This window comes from Taudactylus pleione, unplaced genomic scaffold, assembly GCF_031769625.1.
Source record: "Taudactylus pleione unplaced genomic scaffold, aTauple2 ptg000012l, whole genome shotgun sequence".
Lineage (NCBI taxonomy): Eukaryota > Metazoa > Chordata > Amphibia > Anura > Myobatrachidae > Taudactylus > Taudactylus pleione.
Window position 1 is genome coordinate 20,408,515 of NW_028284415.1, and position 26,822 is coordinate 20,435,336.

Below are 26,822 nucleotides of genomic sequence, written 5' to 3' on the forward strand. Positions count from 1 at the left end.
CTGTCTTTTTGTAAATGTCCAGTTCCCCTGTTGTGGTGGCATATAAATAAAACATCATAATAAAAATAAGAATGATACATTTAGTATTTCTATTGCCACCGATTAGTTGTAAAGATTCGCCATGTTTCCCATATATAATAAATGTCACTGCAGTACTTGAGACACTGCTTTGCCTATTCTGTTACTGCCATTTCAAAATGTCAATAACAGATTAACATCCTTCAATTTTGTTTATTTTTTTATTATTGAAATATATGTAATCTGTTTTTATTAGGGGTGTGCACCGGCCACTTTTCGTGTTTTGTGTTTTGGTTTTGGATCTGGATCTTTCTTCGTGTTTTGGATCTGGATTGGTTTTGCCAAAACCACCCTTCCGTGTTTTGGGTTCTGGGTTTTGTGTTTTGGATCTGTATTTTTTTTAAAAAAAGCATAAAAACAGCTAAAATCACAGAATTTGTAGGTTTTTCTGCTCCTATGCTATTATTAACCTCAATAACCTTAATTTCCACTCATTTCCAGTCTATTCTGAACACCTCACACCTCACAATAGTGTTTTTATGTCCAAAACGTTGCACCGAGGTAGCTGGATGACTATGCTAAGCGACACGAGTGGGCGGCACAAACACGTGACCCATCTAGGCGTGAAACTGCAGTGGCAGACAGGATGGCAGTTTGAAAAACTAGGCCCCAAACTGTACATAATGCAAAGAAAAAAAAGAGGTGCAAGATGGAATTGTCCTTGGGCCCTCCCACCCACCCTTATGTTGTATAAACAGGACATGCACACTTTAACAAACCAATCATTTCAGCGCCAGGGTCTGCCACACAACTGTGGCTGAAATGATTGGTTCGTTTGGGCCCCCACAAAACAAGCTGGCAATTAATGTGTCCCTGCACAAACTGGCTCTATGGAGGCAAGATGTCATCCTCATCCTCCTCATCCACCGATTCCTCACCCTCTTCAGTGTGTACATCCTCATCCTCACAAAGTATTAACTCGTCCCCACTTGAATCCACCACCACAGGTCCCTCTGTACCTTCTGGAGGCTGGTCTCCCTGGAAGAGCTGATAATTCATTTTGATGAACATCATCTTCTCCACATTCTGTGGAAGCAACCTCCTACGCCTTTCGCTGACAAGGTTCCCGGCTGCACTAAACACTCTTTCGGAGTACACACTGGAGGGGGGGCAACTCAGGTAAAATAGAGCCAGTTTGTACAGGGGCCTCCAAATTGCCTCTTTTTCCTGCCAGTACAGGTATGGACTGTCTGCCATGCCTACTTGGATGCTGTCACCGATGTAATCCTCCACCATTCTGTCAATGGTGACAGTATCATATGCAGTGACAGTAGACATGTCAGAAATTGTTGCCAGGTCCTTCAGTCCGGACCAGATGTCCAAACTTGGTCCTGCCTGCCCTGCATCACCGCCAGCGGGTTGCTTAGGATACCTAAGTTTTTTCCTGGCAGCCCCAGTTGCAGGAGAAAATGAAGAAGGAGCCGTTGATGTGTCACGTTCCGCTTCAGCTGACAGTGTGTTCACCAGCAGGTCTTTGCACCTCTGCAGGCTTGTGTCGGCCGGAAAGAGAGACACCACATAGGCTTTAAACCTAGGATCGAGCACGGTGGCCAAAACGTAGTGGTCTGATTTCAACAGATTGACCACCCTGGAATCCTGGCAAAGCGAATGAAGGGCTTCATCCACAAGTCCCACATGCCGAGCGGAATCGCTCCATCTTAGCTCCTCCTTCACTTTCTCCAGCTGCTTCTGCAAAAGCCTGATGAGGGGAATGACCTGACTCAAGCTGGCAGTGTCTGAACTGACTTCACGTGTGGCAAGTTCGAAGGGCTGGAGAACCTTGCACAACACGGAAATCAGTCTCCACTGCGCTTGAGTCAGGTGCATACCCCCTCCTTTGCCTATGTCATAGGTGGATGTATAGGCTTGTATGGCCTTTTGCTGCTCCTCCATCCTCTGAAGCATATAGAGGGTTGAGTTCCACCGCGTCACAACCTCTTGCTTCAGGTGATGGCGGGGCAGGTTCAAGAGTGTTTGCTGGCGCTCCAGTCTTCGGCACGCAGTCGCTGAATGGCGAAAGTGGCCAGAAATTTTTCGGGCCACCCAAAGCGTCTCCTGCACGCCCCTGTCGCTTTTCAGAAAATTCTGCACCACCAAGTTTATTGTGTGAGCAAAACATGGGACGTGCTGGAATTTGCCCAGATGTAATGCCCGCACAATATTGGTGGCGTTGTCAGATATCACAAATCCCCAGGAGAGTCTAAGTGGGGTAAGCCACTGGGCGATGATTTCCCTCAGTTTCTCTAAGAGGTTGTCGGCGGTGTGCCTCTTACTGGAACCGGTGATACACAGCGTAGCCTGCCTTGTAACGAGCTGGCATTTCTGAGATGCTGCTACTGGTGACGCTGCTGCTGTTGCTGCGTAAGGTGATACATCTACCCAGTGGGCTGTCACAGTCATATAGTCCTTAGTCTGCCCTGTTCCACTTGTCCACATGTCCGTGGTTAAGTGGACATTGTGTACAACGGCATTTTTCAGGACACTGAGGACACTTTTTCTGACGTTTCTGTACAGTCTCGGTATCGCCTGCCTAGTGAAGTGGAATCTAAACGGGATTTGGAACCGGGGACACACTACCTCCATCAATTGTCTAAATCCCACTGCACTAATGGCGGATACCGGACGCACGTCTAACACCAACATAGCAGTCAAGGCCTCAGTTATACGTTTTGCTTCAGGATGACTGCTGTCGTACTTCATCCTCCTCGCTAAGGACTGTTGGAGGGTCAATTGTTTAGTAAAAGTAGTGGTGTTCCTACTTCCTCTCTGGGATGATGAACGACTCCCAGCAGCAGCAACAGCAGCAGCGGCAGCAGTAGGCGTAGCAATGCAGGATCCTCCAGAGGAATCCCGGATAGGAGAGTCAGTCATGCCAGTGACATGGCCTGCAGGACTACTTCCGATCCTGACTAAGGAGGAAATTGACGAGGAGGGAGTTGACGGTGTGGTTTGCAGGCGCTTGGATACAACAGGACAACGGGATTTAGGTGTCCCTGGACTGCTTACGGTCTTAGCCAAAGTTTCTGAACTTGACAGTAACTTTTTATGAACGCGCTGCAGGTGCCGTATAAGGGAGGATGTTCCTAGGTGGTTGACGTCCCTACCCCTACTTATTTCACCTTTACATATGGTACATATGGCAAGACAGTTGTTGTCCGGATTTGGATAGAAATATTGCCAGACCAAAGAGGTGGAATGTTTGGTCTTCTGCCCAGGCATGACCGTGATGGGCTTTTTCATCCCACGGACAACAACTGTCTCCCCCGGAGCCTGATTTACACAAACCACATCACCATCAGAATCCTCCTCGCCAACTTCCTCCTCAGCGCCAGCTACACCAGTATCCTCATCCTGTTGTACTTCAACAGTGACATCTTCAATTTGCATATCAGCAAGTGGACTGTGGGTGCTCCTTTCAGCACTTGCAGGGGGCGTGCAAATGGTGGAAAGAGCCACCTCTTCCCGTCCAGTGCTGGGAAGGTCAGGCATCGCAACCACCACCACACTTGGACTCTCCTTGGGGATTTGTGATATCTTCTTAGAAAGCACAGTTCTTCGCTGTGCTTTTGCCAGCTTAACTCTTTTGATTTTTTTAGTGGGAGGAGGGCTTCCATCGTCATGTGAAGCTGAACCACTAGTCATGAACATACTAGGGATCGACCTTAGCCGTTCCTTGCCACTCCGTGTCGTAAATGGCATATTGGCAAGTTTACGTTTCTCTTCAGCTGATTTAAATGTCTTTTTCAAGGTCATTTTCCTGAACTTTGCCATTTGGGATTGTATGTGCCCTCTACTATGACATTGGGCATCGGCCTTGGCAGACGACGTTGATGGCATGTTATCGTCTATGTCATGACTAGTGGCAGCAGCTTCAGCACTAGGAGGAAGTGGTTCTTGATCTTTCTCTATTTTATTTTTATCGGAGAAAGTTTGGTCCTCCATTTATGTTATATCGATTTGATATATACGTGCGGCTAAACACAGAAAATAATTTTTTTTTTGGTTTGGACTGGAGTGTACTTTGTGGGTTACAGCACCCTTTAACGGTCAAGCCAGCCGGCCCTTTACTTATGACACAGGCGCACGCTTGGCACTACTTTGTTGATGCACGTGCGGCTACTGCGCACACAATTCACAAACACAGAAAATAATTTTTTTTTGGTTTGGACTGGAGTGTACTTTCGGGGGTTACAGCACCCTTTAACGGTCAAGCCAGCCGGCCCTTTACTTATGACACAGGCGCACGCTTGGCACTACTTTGTTGATGCACGTGCGGCTACTGCGCACACAATTCACAAACACAGAAAATAATTTTTTTTTGGTTTGGACTGGAGTGTACTTTCGGGGGTTAGAGCACCCTTTAACGGTCAAGCCAGCCGGCCCTTTACTTATGACACAGGTGCACGCTTGGCACTACTTTGTTGATGCACGTGCGGCTACTGCGCACACAATTCACAAACACAGAAAATAATTTTTTTTTGGTTTGGACTGGAGTGTACTTTCGGGGGTTACAGCACCCTTTAACGGTCAAGCCAGCCGGCCCTTTACTTATGACACAGGTGCACGCTTGGCACTACTTTGTTGATGCACGTGCGGCTACTGCGCACACAATTCACAAACACAGAAAATAATTTTTTTTTGGTTTGGACTGGAGTGTACTTTCGGGGGTTACAGCACCCTTTAACGGTCAAGCCAGCCGGCCCTTTACTTATGACACAGGCGCACGCTTGGCACTACTTTGTTGATGCACGTGTGGCTACTGCGCACACAATTCACAAACACAGAAAATTATTTTTTTTTTGGTTTGGACTGGAGTGTACTTTGGGGGTTACAGCACCCTTTAACGGTCAAGCCAGCCGGCCCTTTACTTATGACACAGGCGCACGCTTGGCACTACTTTGTTGATGCACGTGCGGCTACTGCGCACACAATTCACAAACACAGAAAATAATTTTTTTTTTGGTTTGGACTGGAGTGTACTTTCGGGGGTTACAGCACCCTTAACGGTCAAGCCAGCCGGCCCTTTACTTATGACACAGGCGCACGCTTGGCACTACTTTGTTGATGCACGTGCGGCTACTGCGCACACAATTCACAAACACAGAAAATAATTTTTTTTTTGGTTTGGACTGGAGTGTACTTTCGGGGGTTACAGCACCCTTAACGGTCAAGCCAGCCGGCCCTTTACTTATGACACAGGCGCACGCTTGGCACTACTTTGTTGATGCACGTGCGGCTACTGCGCACACAATTCACAAATACAGAAAATAATTTTTTTTTTGGTTTGGACTGGAGTGTACTTTCGGGGGTTACAGCACCCTTAACGGTCAAGCCAGCCGGCCCTTTACTTATGACACAGGCGCACGCTTGGCACTACTTTGTTGACGCACGTGCGGCTACTGCGCACACAATTCACAAACACAGAAAATAATTTTTTTTTTGGTTTGGACTGGAGTGTACTTTCGGGGGTTACAGCACCCTTAACGGTCAAGCCAGCCGGCCCTTTACTTATGACACAGGCGCACGCTTGGCACTACTTTGTTGATGCACGTGCGGCTACTGCGCACACAATTCACAAACACAGAAAATATTTTTTTTTTGGTTTGGACTGGAGTGTACTTTCGGGGGTTACAGCACCCTTTAACGGTCAAGCCAGCCGGCCCTTTACTTATGACACAGGCGCACGCTTGGCACTACTTTGTTGATGCACGTGCGGCTACTGCGCACACAATTCACAAACACAGAAAATAATTTTTTTTTTGGTTTGGACTGGAGTGTACTTTCGGGGGTTACAGCACCCTTAACGGTCAAGCCAGCCGGCCCTTTACTTATGACACAGGTGCACGCTTGGCACTACTTTGTTGATGCACGTGCGGCTACTGCGCACACAATTCACAAACACAGAAAATAATTTTTTTTTTGGTTTGGACTGGAGTGTACTTTCGGGGGTTACAGCACCCTTAACGGTCAAGCCAGCCGGCCCTTTACTTATGACACAGGTGCACGCTTGGCACTACTTTGTTGATGCACGTGCGGCTACTGCGCACACAATTCACAAACACAGAAAATAATTTTTTTTTTGGTTTGGACTGGAGTGTACTTTCGGGGGTTACAGCACCCTTAACGGTCAAGCCAGCCGGCCCTTTACTTATGACACAGGCGCACGCTTGGCTCTACTTTGTTGATGCACGTGCGGCTACTGCGCACACAATTCACAAACACAGAAAATAATTTTTTTTTTGGTTTGGACTGGAGTGTACTTTCGGGGGTTACAGCACCCTTAACGGTCAAGCCAGCCGGCCCTTTACTTATGACACAGGCGCACGCTTGGCACTACTTTGTTGATGCACGTGCGGCTACTGCGCACACAATTCACAAACACAGAAAATAATTTTTTTTTTGGTTTGGACTGGAGTGTACTTTCGGGGGTTACAGCACCCTTAACGGTCAAGCCAGCCGGCCCTTTACTTATGACAGAGGCGCACGCTTGGCACTACTTTGTTGATGCACCTGCGGCTACTGCGCACACAATTCACAAACACAGAAAATAATTTTTTTTTTGGTTTGGACTGGAGTGTACTTTCGGGGGTTACAGCACCCTTAACGGTCAAGCCAGCCGGCCCTTTACTTATGACACAGGCGCACGCTTGGCACTACTTTGTTGATGCACGTGCGGCTACTGCGCACACAATTCACAAACACAGAAAATAATTTTTTTTTGGTTTGGACTGGAGTGTACTTTCGGGGGTTACAGCACCCTTTAACGGTCAAGCCAGCCGGCCCTTTACTTATGACACAGGCGCACGCTTGGCACTACTTTGTTGATGCACGTGCGGCTACTGCGCACACAATTCACAAACACAGAAAATATATTATTTTTTTAGCACTTGGGGGGAGCACCCCTGATGGACAGAGCACCCCCTGGACAACACTACAGCACCCCTTTAGGTCTGGGACACTGCACAGGACTTTGGAGTGGACACAGCCCCTATGGAGAACTGACTGCACAACACAGTCCAGCCAGCCCCTATGGACTTTGAAGTAGTGGACACAGCCCCTATTAACAACAGCAGCACAGGACAACACAGCCAGCCCCTATGGACTTTGAAGTAGTGGACAACAGCAGCACTACACTACACTACACTACACTACACAGCCCTAACTCCCACCCTCCCTCTTCACTGTCCACAGCCGAGTGAGAAAATGGCGCCGACGCGGGTACCTTATATAGGATCCAAAACCCGCGAGACTCGGAAGGCGGGATGATGACGTTTTGCCTCGATTTCAGATCCGAGTCAGGCGGGAAAAGTCGAGCCTGACTCGGATCGGACTCGGATCGGGGGGGCTCGGGGGGGTTCGGATTTCAGAAATCCGAACCCGCTCACCCCTAGTTTTTATACATTTTTGCAATAGCGGAACTGAAGGCCACAACTGTATTTAAGTTCTTCTGTGCATATGTAAACTGGCGAGCCAGTGCTGTACATGCATGTGCACAACTACGTATAGGCGAGCCAGTACTGTACACAGGGCCGTAGCTAGGGTAGTGCGGCTGGTGCCATCGCACAGGGCACCACAGGTCAGGGGGCGCTGTTTGGGCCTGACTAATTTCTGTTTATTGTCATTCTCACTTGTAGCTTCCTCTTATTTCATCCCCAGCATCTCCTGGCCTCCCCTATCTCTTCCCTGGCCCTTCCCCATGAAGCCATGGCCCTTTTTTGGATGCATTATGTCCCTTTGAAAAATGAGGGGGACGCCAATGCTCTTTCTGGCACAGGGCACCAAAAAGTCTAGTTACGGCTCTGACTGTACATGCATGTGCACAACTACGTATAGGCGAGCCAGTACTGTACATGCATGTGCCCAACTACGTATAGGCGAGCCAGTACTGTACATGCATGTGCCCAACTACATATAGGCGAGCCAGTACTGTACATGCATGTGCCCAACAACGTATAGGCGAGCCAGTACTGTACATGCATGTGCCCAACTACGTATAGGCGAGCCAGTACTGTACATGCATGTTCCCAACTACGTATAGGCGAGCCAGTACTGTACATGCATGTTCCCAACTACGTATAGGCGAGCCAGTACTGTACATGCATGTGCCCAACAACGTATAGGCGAGCCAGTACTGTACATGCATGTGCCCAACTACGTATAGGCGAGCCAGTACTGTACATGCATGTGCCCAACTACGTATAGACGAGCCAGTACTGTACATGCATGTGCCCAACTACGTATAGGCGAGCCAGTACTGTACATGCATGTGCACAACTACTTATACCCGGCAACAAGAAGGTAAGTTAACCCTTACTGGCTCTGGGTCAGTGTTACTGGTGCAGCTAGGAGATAAGGTATTTACCATGGCGATAAAGAATCCTGCTTGTCCATGGGATCGGCCCTTTAATGATAAATATGCTCCGTAGTTGTATACATATTTATTTGCATTTTTTAGTAAATTGAAAAAAAAATTCTATATTGACTTGGTTCCTGAGAATATGTTGATACTGTACATGTGTATGGGCTCAAACAAGAAACACTAGTGTTAATCTCATCATACTGTATACATGATGAGACAACATATTTCAGAAATAATGGGGGAGATTCAATTAAGGGACCTTGCGCTATGCATCTCCACAGGATATTGTGGCATGAAACATCACTTACGTTTGTTTCCATCTCATATAGATTGTAACATCCATTGGGGTAGGGCCTGATGTGAATGATTACATATTTTCTGTAAAGCGCTTCTTATATTTCAGCGTGTTGTAAACATCCTGTATAATCATCATGCTATATATGAGTCCATGAATCATGTACGTACACAGTGTAATTGGTGCACTAGATTAGAGAAAACAATGTTTAGAACACAATAATAATTAAGAAGTCAGCACAGCGTTCTGTGTCAGCATAATAATATAACATTTTTGTTATAAACTTTTTCTGACGTTTATTATTTTATTTTTCAGTTTTATGTACACATGGGAAATTGATGAGCAAATTGACGAGCAGCAAGGACATTTAATTTAAATCAATAGAACTCTTTAATAATAATATTATTGTGCCTACATGTATATGTATTGCTAATATCATTTAGGTATGTAAGATGGAGGAGCCACTGTCTGTTCCTTTTCTAAATATTTTATCAGTATACAGAGGGTAAAGATGGAATATATCGGCTGCATCTACCTAGGAGGGCTTTTTAAAGAAAAAATATTGTTTACCTATATAATAAGTCAAAAAAGAAAGAAAGGTCTTCCCGCACGTATTATGTTGTAATGATAGCAAATAGGAGTTTTTTTCACCCAAAATATTACAAGTAGAGAGTAATTACCACTCTGAGTATAGTCAGGAAATATGGTGGTGCTACCAACTGATTCAATACATATGTTCAAAAGGAAAAAGAGAAAAGAAAATCAGTTATATTGGTGCACTCTATCTCCAAAAAGAATTAATGCATAAAATCTTAATTTATTGGATATGCTTTAAATATTACACTGGCAAACAATGACAAAGTTCATATATAGATGTCAAGATAAATACATAAAATAGAAAGGGAGCGAAATATAAGGTAAAAAATATAGAAAGATGGTGTTTATAGAAATTAAATAAAGTGATTCAAATTGCTGAGCACTGCTGTCAATTATTCCATCTATATTATGTTTATTCAAGTGTCAATATTCACAAATGGATGCGATTCCGTGATTTCAAAAGAAGGTACCACCGTTGTATTATCATAAATAATTATCAGATCATTCAATGTAAGAATATAAATATCACAGATATATAGTAGACTGAAAGCTTCCTATTAATCGTGTACTGATTCACAAAGAGTGGAGTTTCTTATAATACTGACTCATATAGGAATGATACTTTTTATGGGAGTGATACTTTTTAAAGTTGTTACATAACCAGGGCCGGCTCTAGGGGTGTTCGACCAGTGCGGTTGAACAGCGGCGCCACCCATAGAGGGCGCACCCCTCCCCAAAATCCCGATTTCAGCGGGGCAATACTGTGCTGTTCCACCTGTGGGCCGAAGTGGCCCGCGGGTGGTGAAATCGGGAGGTTGGGGACCCACACCGCCAGACCCCCAGAGTGTGAATGGATGCAGCGCGCATGCGTGCGGCATCCATTCATAGATGGGAGAGGGCTGGGGGAAGCCCAGCCAGTGACGGAGGGCTGGGCTTTACCCCCAGCCTGATGTTACTTGGAGGCGTGTCATGCGGGCACGCCTCCAAATAACGTCATGTAGGGGGTGTGGCCTATGGTATTGAGGCCACGCCCCCAATTTCGGTCGTGCGCAGCGTACCGGGCCGGCACATGGTGCTCAGACGCCTGGAGCGGCCCTGTACATAACACATTCAAATTGTTCTAATTGTATCAATTGATGTCAGTGTATGTGTTCATATTACATAATGTGACAACTTTCTCTTTGGTGTTAAGTGAGAAGAGTCCTATTACATACTGTAGATGTTAGTTATGGATCACATATTAATTAATTCAGACAAATATATGCATACGCGTGTGTTCAATAGCACATGGACACACTCAAGCAAATCTCATTAGATTGTGTCCTGGTTTATACTAGACCACTGTATAAAATATAATGTTATATAGACACATGTCCTCAGTAACAAATAGACTCATACCACTTTTAAACCTAAATTCCGTGTCTGACCCGGAGTTGGAACAGGGTTCCAATCAGGAGCAGATCCGGAATTTAGCCGGCGCCGACCCAGCGTCTTCCCGAGTCGGCGCCGTTCACACCGGAGCCGGGTCTGCATAGATCCGTCTTTTTCGGCATTGAAGTGGAAACTTGGAAATGACGTTATCTCCAAGCGCCACTGAAACCGGACCAATCGGCTAGGATGCGGCGTGCTCCAGGTCATCGTGACCCGGAGCACGCCGTTCACACTGCAGGGTTTCACGGGTTACTCCCGTGTTAATCCCTGCTAGTTACCTGGGTTGGATTACCGGGTCACTAGACCCGGCGATCCAACCCTCTCCCCTTTTACACCAAGGAGCTACCCAGGTTAACCCTGCAATAACCCGGGTTTTAGCTCCAGTGTAAAAGGGGTATCAGTCAAACCAATTTTATTGGCTCTTTGCCAAACCTTTATATAATATATTATGATTTGTACATGAGGATATCGTATGTTAATAATGTGAAGTTGCACTTATTTAACAAGGAAGTATTCCCTGCTTCCAAATTACAGCAAGACACAGTGCTAATAAGTGTCAATAAATAAATAAACAGTTAGTTAATTATCTGTAAGTAACATGTGAGTAATACTTTATTTTGCCAGTGTTAGCATACAGTAGCTGCAAGCTCATTCTCAACATGGTGGCACAGTGGTCTATTTTGCTGCCTCACAGTGCTTGGAGTTTAATTGTTCTCCCTGCATTTCTGAGGGTTTCCCCCAAGGATCCTGGTTTACTACCTTAATCCAAAAACATACTGGAAAGTTAATTGGCTCTTGACAAAAAATGTGGCCTAATGAATGTGTGGTTTTGGTGACGGCACAGAGAAAGCTGGTCCAAAAATCAGCTGTCTCCCCGAATCTTTCAGAGCAGTGAGACTAGTGCGCTGCGTGACCTAGAGTTCATGCAGTCACACAAAAGCTACTGTATCCGGCGGACGGAGCTGGGCAGGGGCGGCGGGATCCCGTTCTAGCAATCAGGACCTACAACATATAATCCATAGAGATGTATAAGTCTGTACATGATTGGTAAAGGCCTGTGAAACCAGGGCCGGATTTCCCATTAGGCAACCTAGGTGCTCGCCTAGGGCCCGGTGGGACCCAAGGGGCCGTGGATGGGCCCCTTTGCCCTAAGAAATCCGTCCGATGAAAGCGCTCGAAGAGTAGCACTGCGTGAGTACCGCGTGATGTCATGACGTCACGCGGTCCCGTGCCGCTGTCTGCAGACTGCACAGTGCTCTCTGGGAGAGTGTGTGTGCAGTCAAGGTGTGTTGGGGCCGCCTGCGCAGGAGAGAAGAGTGATGCCGGCTCACCGTCATCGGGCCTGCAGCATACGCACACGCAGGTAGAATACCCCCTTACCCGTCGATCCATCGCAGTGCATCGGACGTTTTTTTTTCTGCTGGCAGCTGTCTCCTTATATTTACATTGAGAGGCTGCCCGCTGCCAGAATAGAGGGGGAGCTACAGCGGCAGAGCGCAGTTCTTCTCAGGCAGTGAGTTCTCTCATGGAGCTTTCAGACAGAGCTGGCCGGGTGTGTCTCGTATGTTGAGGGATGCTGGGGAGGAGGTAGTCTTTAATAAAGTATGTTGGCCGGGTGAGACCATCACTGATGTCCCGATAGCCAATGTAGGTGTATGCCTCACTTGCATGTCAATGGGTGCCGGGGGAGGGGGGGGGCACGCCTTAATAAATAATGGTGGCTTGTAACTTGCATTAATAAATGATGGTGGCCTATTTGCTGAATAAATGATGGTGGATGTGTTTTATTTGAGAGGTGAGTGTGTGTGCAACTCAACAAGTATGCAGTCAAAATATAAAAATGTAGCAGTATTATGTATGGGTCCTTCTCTCCCTTCCTCTCTCCATTATCTTCATTCGGTTAGGGCGTCTTTAATAAATGATGGTGGCTGTGGTTTATTTAGATGCGTGTTTTTAAGTGAAAGAGAAGTGTATGTGTGTGTCTGAGAGGGCATAGCTATTATACATAATATATCCAAACTGCCTGGCACTCCCCTGGTTCAAATAATGCAACATTTCCATGTGTCTTCCCAATAAAATAAATGTAATGTGCAAAATCAGATGGCACTCAGGAACCCTCAATTAAAAAAAAATTCACTCTCTAAAACGTCGATCCTACTATCTGTGTCAGCGTTCTTTCATTATCGCTGAGGATTCCTGAGTGCTATCTGATTTTGCTCATTATGGGGCATATATATCAAAGCTTGATGTGAGATAAAATTGTGAAATATATATCACCAACCAATCAGTTCCAAACTATCATTTCTTAAACACAGCCAGCAAAATGTAAGTTAGAAGCTGATTGGTTGGTGATATATATCTCACAATTTTATCTCACATCAAGCTTTGATACATATGCCCCTATATATTATAATGAAAACACTTGAACTACACAATAATGTGTATGTTGCAGGGTTATGGGTTCTGTAACAAAGTATTTGGAAACCCTCCCTTCAAAATCCTGCGTTTACCACTGCGCCGCCCGCTGCCCTGTCCCAGCTACTCCAAGTAGCTCCGGCTGCGGCCCGCCAAAGCAGCCACTCTGCCAGCCTGCCAGGTCAGCCATCCATTAGAAGCAGCACCTAACAAGGCCAGGCAGGTAGGGTATTACTCTGATGAGCTGCCTGCAAGAAACTGTAAAAACTGCATATATCACAGTAGGTGTCAGTAGGGCAAGATGCACATATTCATATCATATACACACTATAAATATATAAATATATGTATCTTGCCCTATTGACACCTACTGGATATATGCACAGTTTTTACAATGTCACTAGATTATTTTATATATATATATATATATATATATATATATACACACACACACAACAGAATAATGAGGGAATTATTCCCATTGATATATATAATATGGATTGTTTGAGGGATGGGGGCCCAAAATGTGTATCTTGCCTAGGGCCCCATGAGGTCTAAATCCGGCTCTGTGTGAAACCATTTGAAATTCAACAGCTGCTTTTATAAAATAGACAATTTCTGACTTATTTTCACCTTATATACCTGTTTCTGTAGGTCTGTATGAGCCCTATTTGTATAAACACAACCTGCCTCTAGGAGAACGCACCTATCCTCCCCTGTCTTAGCTATCCAGATGCAGGCAGGTATAAGTGGTTGTATTGCGTAAGTCTGCATAGGAGCATATATGTGTGCCCACTTTCTGTGGGTTATGGATTGATAGATCTACAGTAAAAAGGTAGACAATGTCTAGATAGAAACCAGATGTTAGACAGGCAATAGGTCGACAGTGACAAAAGGTCGACAGGGACAATAGGTCGACACACTAAAGGTAGACATGTAAGAAGGTCGACAGGTACAAATGGTCGATATGGTCAAAAGGTTTACTGTAGATCTATAGACTGGATACCCTTTCTGTGCATGCCCAGAGCGATTTCACGCGAGATGTATTATGTAAACTTGCATATCTCTAGCTCTGCATCAAGCCCATTATGTCTACTGAAATGTGCATTTTAGCAGGTAGAAAAGATATATGAAACATAACCCATAGTTATAAATCCAGAGAAGATTCTGATAGTGTGACTTTCAGACACCTGACAGAGAGAATAGCTATTTATAGTGTGTGTATATAAATAAATCTGTTGTCACTTACATAATTAATCCATTTAACATACCACACAGACATGACTAGAACTGTAATACGGACAGTCTTCTAGTGCTCCCACTGTAAGAGTCCCCGATCTGGCCAAACTATCTTTCCAGTCTTGATACTGATTTGTCTCAACAGGTGATGTCCACTCTCAGACTTACAATAAAACTTAAGGTAACCCAATCAATGTAATAAGTAAATAAAGGTAATTTTTACCTGTAAAAAACTTGGCCTTTGAAGAACTTGGACTTTCTCTGCAGACACCTCCAGCTTGGACTGCTCAGACAACCAATAGGATTACAGTAGGTGTAAACACCATCTCCAGGATGCTGATTGCCAGGGAGAAATTGAGCTAAAGGTGGAGGCACCTGCAGAGGAGAGAGATAGCTGTGGACTGGCCATGGAACTTCTTATATAATAAATTCTATACAATACTTAGACACTGACAACATTCTAATTATCCATGGAAATTGCACGTAATATATGCCCAAACTTATTGCTGATTCCAGTGAACATCTGATGGGGAATATATGCAGAGAGTGGTTCACTGCTTCTGATTTTATATCTGACATGTTACTAGAGTTAATCTGTAGATCTGCATCTTTTCACAGTTGGCCACACATATTTAATTATTTATATACCTGTATTCCAAATCTGACACAGATCAGGCCCGCCTGCCATTACATAGCCATATTAAGATGTTGTTAAATAGGACCATGTCTCCATAACATTGTAGTGAACAAAAAGTATACAGACAGTATTGAATGGAAATACCCAATAAAGCATTTGCTTCTCAGCACTGTCTCTGACACTGAGAGGGTTAAGCAGTCATGTAGTTTTATTTCAGACCAGAAGTTTCATATAAAAAACATCCTTGGACATTTATTTATCAGTACAACCTAGATAATACAGGAGGTGAGACTGATAATACAGGAGGTAATACTGATAATACAAGAGATAATACTGATAATACAGGAGGTAAGACTGATAATACAGGAGGTAATACTGATAATACAGGAGGTAATACTGATAATACAGGAGGTAAGACTGATAATACAGGAGGTAATACTGATAATACAAGAGGTAATACTGATAATACAGGAGGTAAGACTGATAGTTTTAGCACCAAAAGTAAAAATATTCTCTATTCAGAAATGGTGATAATAGAGCAGGTATTGCTACAGTACATTATACAGTACAGGCACTGCTGTCAAGGCTTGGGAAAGCCTCCGTCGTTGTATTGTATGGGTGAAGAGAAATAAGCCTTTTTGCCCATGAAAATAGGTAATAAAGCTCTTCACCCTTTGATAAATCTGATTCACAGTCTGTATTATTTTTGCTGTTGGTTTTATAATGCCTGATGAAATAGGTGGGTGTTTAAAGTGAACCAATTTTCATAAAAAGGCAGTTAAACGATTCACAAGAAAGCTTTTTATATATTTTCAAAGGCAGCCATGAAGCATAAGAAATATTTATGAGGTACTAGTTAGAGATGAACTTGCATTAAAGTTTCTCAAGAATATTTGTTCAGTTTCCAAAATGGCTGCCTCCACCATTTTTTAGTTAATTGGTGCACTTTAATAACCTCTAACAATGGTTAGGTTTAAAAAGTCTTATTCTCCCACATCTTACACTGATTAGGATGTACATACTTGCCTACCCTCCCGGAATTCGCGGGAGACTCACGTTTGTTAGGGTAACCACCCGCATCCCTGGAAGGGTAGGCACTTCTCCCGCATACTGCCCACTTCCTAGAGAAGTGGGCAGAATGGGGAGAATTTCCGCGGCGATTGCAAGTCCCCGTGTAGGGGGCAGGGCTTAATGACGCAATTATTCAGGTATAGCGTCATGTAGCCCTGCCCCTATTTAAATTAGCACCAATCATGACAATTTGCTAAGAAAGGGGCAGGGCTTAATGACGCGGCTTGCTAGGCCCCCGCCCCCATCGCAACCCACCTGCTTCTCCTCCACGGGCTTCTCCACTCACTGTGGGGCCTATTCATCATCGATAAATGGCCTGGTAACCATGCGGAAACACTAGTTTCCACATATTTCATTTACGGGGCAACTGCTGATATTCAGTCAACTCTGAAAACTGAATGATTTTGGAGTTTGCTTCCGAGAACAAGCGCCATCTTCAGACTGCGCTTGCTCTCGTAGCCCCGCTCCTGCCTATGGGAAGAAGTTCCGGGGATGCAAAGAGGGATCCGAGCGGATCCCTCTGCTGCCTTCTCATGGACTCCCCGGTGGCAGTGCGCATGTGTAACCAAGGGGACAGCTGCTTTTTGGAGCAGCTCTCCCCACACTGGAGCAAAAATGAATTGCTCCTGTGTATGTAAACTATCCCTCGCAGCAAGTTCAATACTTAATCATCGGAGGCTATACAGCCGCCGATGATGAATAGGCCCCAGAATCATTATTTACTTTGCTCTGTGACTATTACCATATATTTTAACAAACGCTGGCCACATATGGGCCCAAAAGCCAACCAACAAGATCAGTGCCTAGCTTGCCCATACTTATAGGTGATCTTGCCACTCTGTCCAATACACTGACATAGCCATTTGGTGTATTTGCAGATTGGCAAGATCACTTCTACTGTCCCTAGGACCTAATAATAAAAGAAAAATAAAAAGATAAAAAGTAGTTACAAAAATCTATATAAAATCACTTCTATGCTGCCCCTTAAACAGGACTGAGATGGGAATATCGTTATTCTGCCTAATTGGTTGTTACAGCAGTCCTGTAAAGAAAAATGAAAACAACAAAATACTACATTACAAATCAAATCATGGTATTTTAATGATGCTCTTCCTTTGTCCCTGTTATATAGCTATCTTTCTGTGGCAATGGTTTGCAGGTTCTAGCTGGTAATGAAGTTTGTACAGTACAGAGGAGCCATTCCAGCAGCTGGTGGTTGTTAGGGGAGGTATTATAGGGAGCAGTTGGAAGATGTGTTATGTTAGAGAGAGCAATGTAAAGCAGATGGAGGTGGTGTTTGGAGAAACAGTTAGAATTTATAGAATCCATTTGGAGGAGGTGTTATAAGGAATGTACTTAAAATAAGCAAAGGATTTAGGGGGAGATTTAATAAAGCTTGGAGAGAGATAAAATTGGAGATAAATAGCACCAACCAATCAGCTCCTAACTGTCACTTCACAGGCTGTGTTTGAAAATTGACAGTTAGGAGCTGCTTGGTGATATTTTTCTCCAATTTTATATCTCTCCCAGTTTTCTTATATCTCCCCCTTGGTGTGGTATGTTCTTTCTTACAGCCCTATACCTGAGTGTCTCTATTATGCACATTAAGGAAGTCATATTGTCCACCATGTCACACATATTTATAGCTGTGTGGAAATTGGTACTAACAGATGTAATAAACTATTTTTTATGGGATTCTATTATTCCCAAAACTAAGGGACTTGGGGTGTTCCTTATGAGAAATCCCATAGATATATATATTTTCCTTTTGAGATTCTTCTCTTTATTTCCCGATAAAACCATGCAGGCCCTGCTCTCCGCTGAGGGAAAAATGAAGACCAAACTCTATTATGTTTTGAAGCTGTTTTGTTGGATATAAAACATATTTTTAAGTATTACAGACAGTCATAAAATTACCTCTCTCAATTCTGTCTTCCGTCTCTATAGACACATGTGGTGATGGTGGGATTGTCCAGCTTTCTTGGAGGTGCCTCCATTGGATGAAATCATTGGTAGACAGATCTACAGTAGGTAGGATGTGGCAGTTCTCAAAATCTGATAACTTAATTTGGAAGGTAAGTAACAGTGGTATCTCACACTAGACCTTTGTTATTTCTTAACTCTTGTTTTATATTCCTAGATTTGATACTTTCACAGATTTCACACTTTTATAAACTATCTCTTAATCCAAGGAGGTAACTTTCACCACAGAAGCCCAAGCGGCCACTGTGGTAATGGTGGTGGGCAGACGAGATGGGGGGCAGTGATGCATGTCAATGGAGCATGCTTGGGCTTTCAGTTCCACTGTGATCATTTGTAAAACAACTTTCTCAGAGGAACTGAAATCCCAAATGAGCCTTCCACTGTGTATGTGCTAGCCCCCACTGCCGCCGAGCAGAGCTGTGGCCTCTGGAGCAGTAAATGGATACACACCTCTGACCCTGTAAAGCAATTGTAGCCCGGTGATCGGTCACCTCGTCACTGCCTCAATCTGTAATTTATTCCAAGGGATTTCTTCTACCTATCATACTGCATTTGCCAACATTTTGCACAATTTACTTTGGTCACTAGTTTGTGCTGAACAATTATTTTTGTGCATTGCTAGAGGTTTCTAGTACTGTACAGGAGTTAATATTTTAGAAATGCAAACAGTACACAATACTGTACATAAAGTATAAAGAGCTGGATACATTTGTTCAGATTGGGATCACCTAGATTTTATTCCCATCAAGTTAAGATTTTCATTTATTGTACACATTTGTTATTTTTAATATAGACACTTGCTGGAACAAATTGTTTAAACACAGCAAACCAGAGGTCCATTGCTGAATGCCATACGTTACCTAATTATACTGTAAGTTTGGGTGGTTTTAAGATTTTTTCTCTTTATTCTTTCCTGGAATTTAAATAGAATCCACAATGGTGGATAGACCAATCACAATAACAGGCTGGACTGGCTCAAGGCATGTTCGACCAGTGCGGTCAAACAGGAGCGCCACCCCATAGAGGGCGCACCCATCCCAGCATCCCGTTTTCAGCGGGACAGTCCCACTTTTCGGGCAAAGTGTCCCGCGGGTGGTTGGGAAGTTGGGCACCCCCACCGCCGCAGCTGTGCAGCGGTGCCGGACCCTGGAGAAGCTGAATGGATACTGCACGCATGCGGGTGGCATCCATTCAGTGCAGGGCGAGGGCTGGGGGAAGCCCAGCTAGTGACGGAGTGCTGGGCTCGCCCCCTGCTTGATGTTACACGGGAGGTGTGCCATGCAGTCACGCCCCAAATAATGTAATTTAGGGGACCGTGGCCTATAGTAATTAGAGACTACGGGGCGACCATTACCCATCCTGCACAGGGTGTGGCTATACCTGGAGCTGGCCCTGCCTGTAGGGTTGATCACGAGCTGCCGCGGGCTATAATTAATTATCCCCGGTAGATCAATAAGCTTGCTGTAATTAACCATGGCTAATTGAATCCAACTCTAAGGTTGGACACAGCACATTAGAGGAGGGGACAGTGTGTGGGCCCATCCCCCTCTCTCGTCAGCGCAGTTGCTAAGTTGACACTAGCACTGTACCAGAGTCTAATGTGCATGCGCAGATCTTCAGGCAAATGGGTTAGCTACATTTTGCCGGTGAATTCTGCGGCGCCGAAGAGGTTATTATAATGACTGAGTGCAGTGTGGGCTACCATGCACCCATTATAGATATGCCTATGACTGACGTAGAGTTGGATGTTTTGTCCATAAAAAATGCAGGTGTAAAATGGTCTCAAAGTAAAGACAGAGTTTGCGCAGCTCACAATGCTGGCGCATATCAAGATGTGTCAATTAAAAAACAGTAGGATATGCATCAGGATAACATAGAAATATATGCATCTTGTTTATGTCAAGAGATGTGACTTCAGACTGTTAGTAATAAAGGCTAAAGTTGCATTACCCAATTTATACACAATATAGTATTTTCATAACATGTCATATACATAAGTCTATCTGCCTGGACAGTATTATTGATCCACTTGGTCAATGCGAAACAGCTGCCAATTTTCATCAATTGCTATAGAATAAGCTGTGTTAGTGAACCTGTGCATAGCAAATCTGATATTGGAATTGGACTGAATAGGCCTAATCCTACCGGCACGTGGAGGACTTGGCACCTTACTTAGGACTCCATGCCATATTCAGCCTTATAATGTTCACATGAGGTGCAATCCAGTTGTTCTGCCCCATTCACAAATGACTGGGGTCTATTGGCAAATTTGCCACACAACTAAAACTACCAATATTTGATTGTTCAGTAATTGGGTGGAACAAGCAAATCTCAAAATAAAAGGGACACCCACCTACCACTTCTTCTACGAACGACTTGCTCATTCACAAGAAAGTAATTGTGCAATGAGATTTTCTGTATGGAGTGTTCAAAAGCAATCAAACTGGCTTTTGATGGTTCAGAACAATCATGAGTTGAGGGGGAGGGAGGCAAATAATGCAGTGTCCATCCAATTAAATGGTGGCAGGTCATAAGGCCGGAATGAAGAGACATTAAATAGTTTGTTATCTATCATGCAAAGAAAAGAAAAAAGACTGCACAAAATGTGTTCATTGAAAAAAACACCATTGTCACCCTCTTCATTCACTATAGTTTATCTTTCCAAACAGATTAAGTGCTGCTATGTTTGCTCATTACTCTGGTAATAAAATGGTTACACACAGATCTCACATTCTGTCATTCATCTGTCATTGTGCTTTTTGTAGCACGTTACAGAATAACTGCTTCAGTACTGGAATAAACACCACAGCTTCATTTTATAAAGGATGAAATAGATGTTGGGAAAAACGTACCATTATTTTATGTATTCTGGATACAATTTAGCATTTATTAACATCATAAGTAAGAGCAGCCTGCAAGGAATGGAAGGGTTAATTTTTATTCACTAAGGTATAAGACAGTCACTTACCAGAGTCAGAGGTCCCCCTGCAGTGAGCATGCAGCCAGCACCAAACCTGAGACTACTGTGTTTCACTTGATGTCCCTGACACATCCCATGCCAATAGACTCTGACACATAATCATAGTGATTGCTGGAGGACATAGAACGACCCCAGGAAGAGCACTGTAGGCTGGAACCCCTCTTTCTGAAGGAAGATGTGAAGCGGTAAAACTTCTTGTGCCTGTTTTTCAGATATTCCCTGTAGTTCTTTGTGAGCAGTGTGTATAGAAAAGGGTTTATACAGCTGTTGCTGTAGGTCAGGCAGGTGACCAGATAGTTAATACACTTTTGGGTTTGAGAGGAGAGCTGGGGGGACACATCATAAAGTCTGATCAGCTGCCAGATCCAGAAAGGCAGGAAGCAAGCCCAGAAGACAAGGACAATGCTGAAGATCATAATTAGCACCTTCTGTTTCGGTGACCTCTTGTTCTCCTTCTTATGGATTGGGTTTCTCTGAGATTCTAGGTAGGTCCTAGCCAACCGGGTATAGAGGTACCCAATGACTATACCTGGTGCCATGATGCTAGTACTAAAAAGTACTGTTAAGTAGATCCTGTAGGCATCCTCACTCCAAGTGGGGGCACATATTCTCTTCACTCCTTTGCCCTCTCCCTCTCTCAGGGTCATCATAATCATCATTGGCAGGGTGAGTAAAAAAGACAGTAACCACACTGCAATAGCTATGGACTTTCGGTAGCCCTTAGACCTTCGGACAGTGTCCAGTGGTTTGGTGACTGCCACGTACCTCTCAGTACACATGACAGTCAGGGTGAAAATGCTGGCATGCATTGTGAAGAGGTCCAAACTGAGCAATATCCGGCACCCAATGTCTCCAAAGTACCAGTCTTTTACAAAAGAAGTGCAGACAATGAAAGGAATGCTGGACAGGTAAAGGAGGTCCGCTAGTGCTAAATTAATGATGGAGATATACATAGAAGCAGCATACCTCATGGAGTGACACATTACCACCAAGGTATATACATTCCCTGCCATTCCAGCCACATACATTAAAGACAGGATAGTACCAAATGTGGAAGTGATAATAAGCTCTTCCATGCTGTAGCTTCTAAAGTCCAGGTTGGAAAAGTTCCCCGGGCCGGAGAAGTTGGGCTCCATGTGTGTGTCAGTACAGCCGGCCCGGGGAAGGGACCGTCTTGTGAAGAAGACTGAGGTTTCTCATCAGCCAGGAACAGCCAAGGAGAGAGAGAGAGAAGGGGGAGAGAAGGGGGAGGCTGTGACGTCAGCACCTCTCTCTCTGTCTCTCTGACTATCTTCTGTATCCTTCTCTCGCCATCTCTATCTTACTTTACGTATCTGTTGTTTCATTCTCTCCCCTCTTTGTGTCTGGCTTTCATTCAGTTCTGAATGTTAAGGCTTATTTGTCTCATCCTTTCACCTAAAGCTGTGCTGGTTTGTTTTATTTTTTTGTTTCACTGGTCTAACTCCCCCTCTCCCCCTTTCCATTCATTTTGCCTTAATCTTACTTTATTTTCTTGATTTTTTTTAAATACTTTTGTCTGGTCTTTTCATTTTATTTATTTTTCTATGCATCAATCTTTATAAATACTCTTTCTTCCTTATTTTACTTCCTTTTCTGATGCCTACTTCATTATGTGTCCGTTCATCTCTATTTTCCACTACCCTCACTCTGTCTTTGTAATTTCTGTCTTTGTAATTTCTATCTTTGTAATTTCACTATTTCTACCATCTGTCTTTGTAATTTCACTATTTCTACCATTTTCTTGTTTCCTCTGCTGCTGTCCCACCAAATGCTAATCTTTTTCTTTTTTTATTACATCATTATTTACATCTACAACCTGTAATCTTTTCCTTTCTTATGCCCCATTCTATTTTTCATAAATCTTATAAAGTATTTCCCTTTCTCCAGCTGTGTCCATGTCTTTGTTAACACTAACCCTTTTCATGGCAATCTGTAACAGCCTCCTAGTCATACACCTCATATGAATCTTTCTCGCTGTTGGTCTGTCCGTCTTGCATTTGTTTACTTTCACCTGTTGTTCCCAGCACTCTACACTGTAGGGGGTAAATTAACTAAGATTCGAGTTTGGTCGAGATTGCAATCTCGGGTGAGTTTAGGCATGTTTTTCATCTCACAAATTTACTAAAGGCAAACTCGGGTGAGTTTGGGAGAGAGTTCTTTAATCTCACTCGTAAAACTCGGGTGAGATCGCAAACTCGAATCAACTCACCATCGGGCAAACTCTGAAGTACTTTTCATGAAAAAGATGCAGTATGCAAATTTACTAAGATTCGAGATTACAATCTCGGGTGAGATTACAGCAAACTCGCAGAGAAATTGAAGTTTCAAACACTCACCCTCCTGAGCTGCGAGTTTGCCAGAAACATATACAGATCATTGTGATTTGTGTATGTTTCTGCATGTGTACTTAATGTATAGTGTTTATTTAAAACATAAATTACGTAGCCCCCCCCCCCAAAAGCCATAACCAGCCCCGGACTGGTCAACCAGCCCTGGTTCCAAAAATTACGGGGAACAAAACGAGTAGGGTTCCCCCCGTAATTTAGGAACCAGCACCTGGCTGCAAGACCAGTGCTGGTTTTAAATACAGTATAGGGGGAAAAACATTGCGTAGGGGTCCCCCTATATTTAAAACCAACACCTAACCCAAACCTTCGGGGTGTAATGCCACAGCCAGGAGACCCTATTACCGGGTCTCCATGGCCAAAGCATTCTCACACCAAGCAGGTCAGGCCAAGCCGGGGATCTCAGGGGAGGTGGGGACCCCCAAAAAAGGAGTCCCCCTCTCCCGAAACCCCAGGCTTGGTCTGAAGCCCCAGGGCTCTTCCCCGCCCTCCTGGGCTGTGGGTACGGGGGTAATAAAGTGTAAAGTAGTAGAAAACTATTGTATTTTACAGTGGAACTACAGGTGCCAGCATGCCTGCCCTTTGGCATTTGTGGAACTACAAGTGCCAGCAGGCGGCCGGCACCCGTACCCCCAATGTAAAATAAAAAGTTAAAAAACCACAGTACACACACACTGTATCTAGTAAAACTTTAATGCATACACCTAACCCACTCACACATGCTTACATGTGCCCAGCTGGACTGTCCACTTCTCCTTGTAGATCCACGGATGTACCTGTACCCATAGTCACCTCCATCCTGGCACTGCTCTCCGTAGCATCCACGGTCTTGGTAAAAAAAAAATGACTTACGCGAACCATACGAACTGGTGCAAGTATATGTTGTCACATATACTTGCACCTCACGAAATGACAGATGACCGCAATCATCTGTTATTTCCCACGGGCAGCTAGCCAATCAGCGGCTGCTTTATTGGCTGGTTACATGTCGGTCCCAGCTACCAGCTGGTAAAGCATGCTGGGACCTGTAGTTTCACAGCAGCTGGAGAGCCACAGGTTGATCAGGCCTGCCCTATGATGTCCTTGCTAGTGCTACTTGCATCTTTCTCCCTTAATTTCCTTAATCATTCCTTGGTGCTTTCTTATACCTATGATTTCCACTTCTCTTTCTATAGTCTCTGTCTCTCATTTGCCTCTCCCTGTCACACTATCTTCTCTCTTCTCAAATATTCACATTCCCTTCTTAATTACAACCTTCATTAATGTCCTGCAAATTAACTTTATTTTGTCATCCGAAAATAAAACTCCCTCATTATACAACCTTATTATCTTCAAGACTACACTTCATTTAGATACTCTACTACATACTGTATTTATAATAATTACAATAAGAGCTTCCTGAAAAGGTCTTAATGAATTTAATCAAAGTTACATTAATGCCAATTTTCATATCTAGTAAAAATAGTGGTGTTACAGCACCAGGTACATCTCAGATGCCAATTTGGTTTTAACTATAAATGGCTAAGTCTGCCTTTGTCAGTAGGTAGCAGGTGTATGGGTTGGTTTGGTAAAGGGTTAATATGACTCAAGGTAACAAGTCTATTCTGGCATTGACCTCTTATTATAGTGTATCCAGCTCTTGGGACGTGCAGAGGATTAGGATCCATTTCAACTGTCATTCTATGCTGCTCTGAATGCATAAACTCCAGTGAGCCCAGTAACAAACCTTCTAAGACAGCTCATACTGTACGTACAAACCTGTGGATTCAACGGGTGTGGTGTAAAAGATCAACAGTGTATATATATAGATAGTCATAGATGGTCGACAGGGTCAAATGGTTGTCTTTTAAATGGTCGATATGGACTAAGGTTGACAGGGTCTAAATGTCAATATACAAAAGGTCGACACAGAAAATGTTGACACTAATCCTCACCCTATCCCTCCTCCTAGTGCCTAACCCTAACCATCCCCTTCTGTAGCCTAACCCTAACCCTCCATGCCTACCCCAAACCTAACCCGTATCCTCATCCCAACCCTAAAAATTGTAAAACACAATGTGTCGACCTTTTGACCATGTCAACCATTTGTAATTTTTCAACTTAAGTCCATGTCAACATTTTAACTGTCGACTATTTGACCCTGTCGACCTACTGCCTGTTGACCATCTGCTGCCGACCTATTGACTGTCTATCTAGGCACTGTAGATCTTCCATCTGGATACCGATACAACTTATGGTGGACGCTAATGGATTAGCAGCTGCGATTTTGTACACAGCTGCCGTGCAAAAATAAACTAATACTACAGCCACCTGGAAATTATTGAGATGCCCACCAGCGGCATACTTACCTACTCCCGGAAGTTGGCGGAGGCTCCCAAATTTTCGGAGAGCCCCACGCACCCCTGGAAAAGTTTCTGGATCTCCCGCATCTGCCCACTTCCTAGTGAAGTGGGTAGGATGGGAAGATAATTGCCGTGAATCGCTGTAACATTGCCATGAATCGCGGCTCCGTATGGAGGGAACGAGGCTAAATGACGTGAAAATGCATCACTTAGCCCCACCCCTCCTTGTCCTACCGCGATTCATAGCAGTTTTCCATGATGGGGTCCTAATGACATTGCTACCCTGCCCGCCCCCAAAGTGGCCAGCTGTGTCTACTCTCCGGGCATCTCCTGGGGATCAGATAATAAATGTCAGTAAGTATGACCAGCGGCCTCGCAGATCCAAGGAAGTGCGTACAAATATGCAGCGCTGGTCGCAGATCCTTCAATAATCGACAATCTGAGTAACCCTATGGTTGTGGGAGCTGAGATGCTGGCGCAATATTTTCTGCAGATGTAGGCAGATATAAGCGCTGATAAAGGTCACGACACATCCAAATTTTTGCTGCCACTCCCTGTTACTTCCAACAAAATGACCTCTGGCTGTCAATCCCTTGCGAATAAAACTTTACTATAACCATAGTCACATTTGATCGCAATTCAATCACCTCACAAATACAAACCCACAAAGTGAAAGTAGCCAGCTGTTTGTTTCTACTGTATAACATGAATTAGAGATGTACACCAGACCATTTTTGCTGGTTTTGGTTCTAACTCGTCGCAACGGTTTTGGTTTTGCCAAACTGCCATGACTGGTTTTGGATTTTTTCCCAAAAATTTACAAAAAAAGATAAAATCACATAGGTTTTGCCTTTTTTTGTTCCTAAAGTATTATTAACTTCAATAATATCAATTTCCAATCATTCCCAGTCAATTTTGACCACTCCAAAGCTCACAATATTGTTTTCATCCAGTTTAGGCCAAAAGGTTGCACCGAGCTAGCTGGCAGAATAAGCTAAGCGAAAGCAGTTAGCTGCACAAACATGTTGC

The 26,822-nt window shown here is 44.1% G+C and overlaps 1 protein-coding gene across 3 annotated transcripts in view; it reads right to left on the bottom strand.

The window, feature by feature from the left end:
• The window catches only part of LOC148542524 (urotensin-2 receptor-like), a 130,396-nt gene extending 108,171 nt beyond the window's left edge, over positions 1–22,225 (bottom strand). For 2 of the 3 annotated variants that reach the window (XM_088468484.1, XM_088468482.1), the window contains exons 1-2: positions 21,074–22,225; positions 14,638–14,789 (exon numbers count right to left, since the gene is read on the bottom strand). In XM_088468484.1, the coding sequence (XP_088324610.1) occupies positions 21,136–22,221 (1,086 nt within the window). In that variant the 5' untranslated portion in view covers positions 22,222–22,225 and the 3' untranslated portion in view covers positions 14,638–14,789; positions 21,074–21,135. The remainder of the gene's footprint in view (positions 1–14,637; positions 14,790–21,073) is intronic. The other variant, XM_088468483.1, reaches the window with a different exon arrangement.
• Between the last annotated feature and the right edge of the window lie 4,597 nt (positions 22,226–26,822).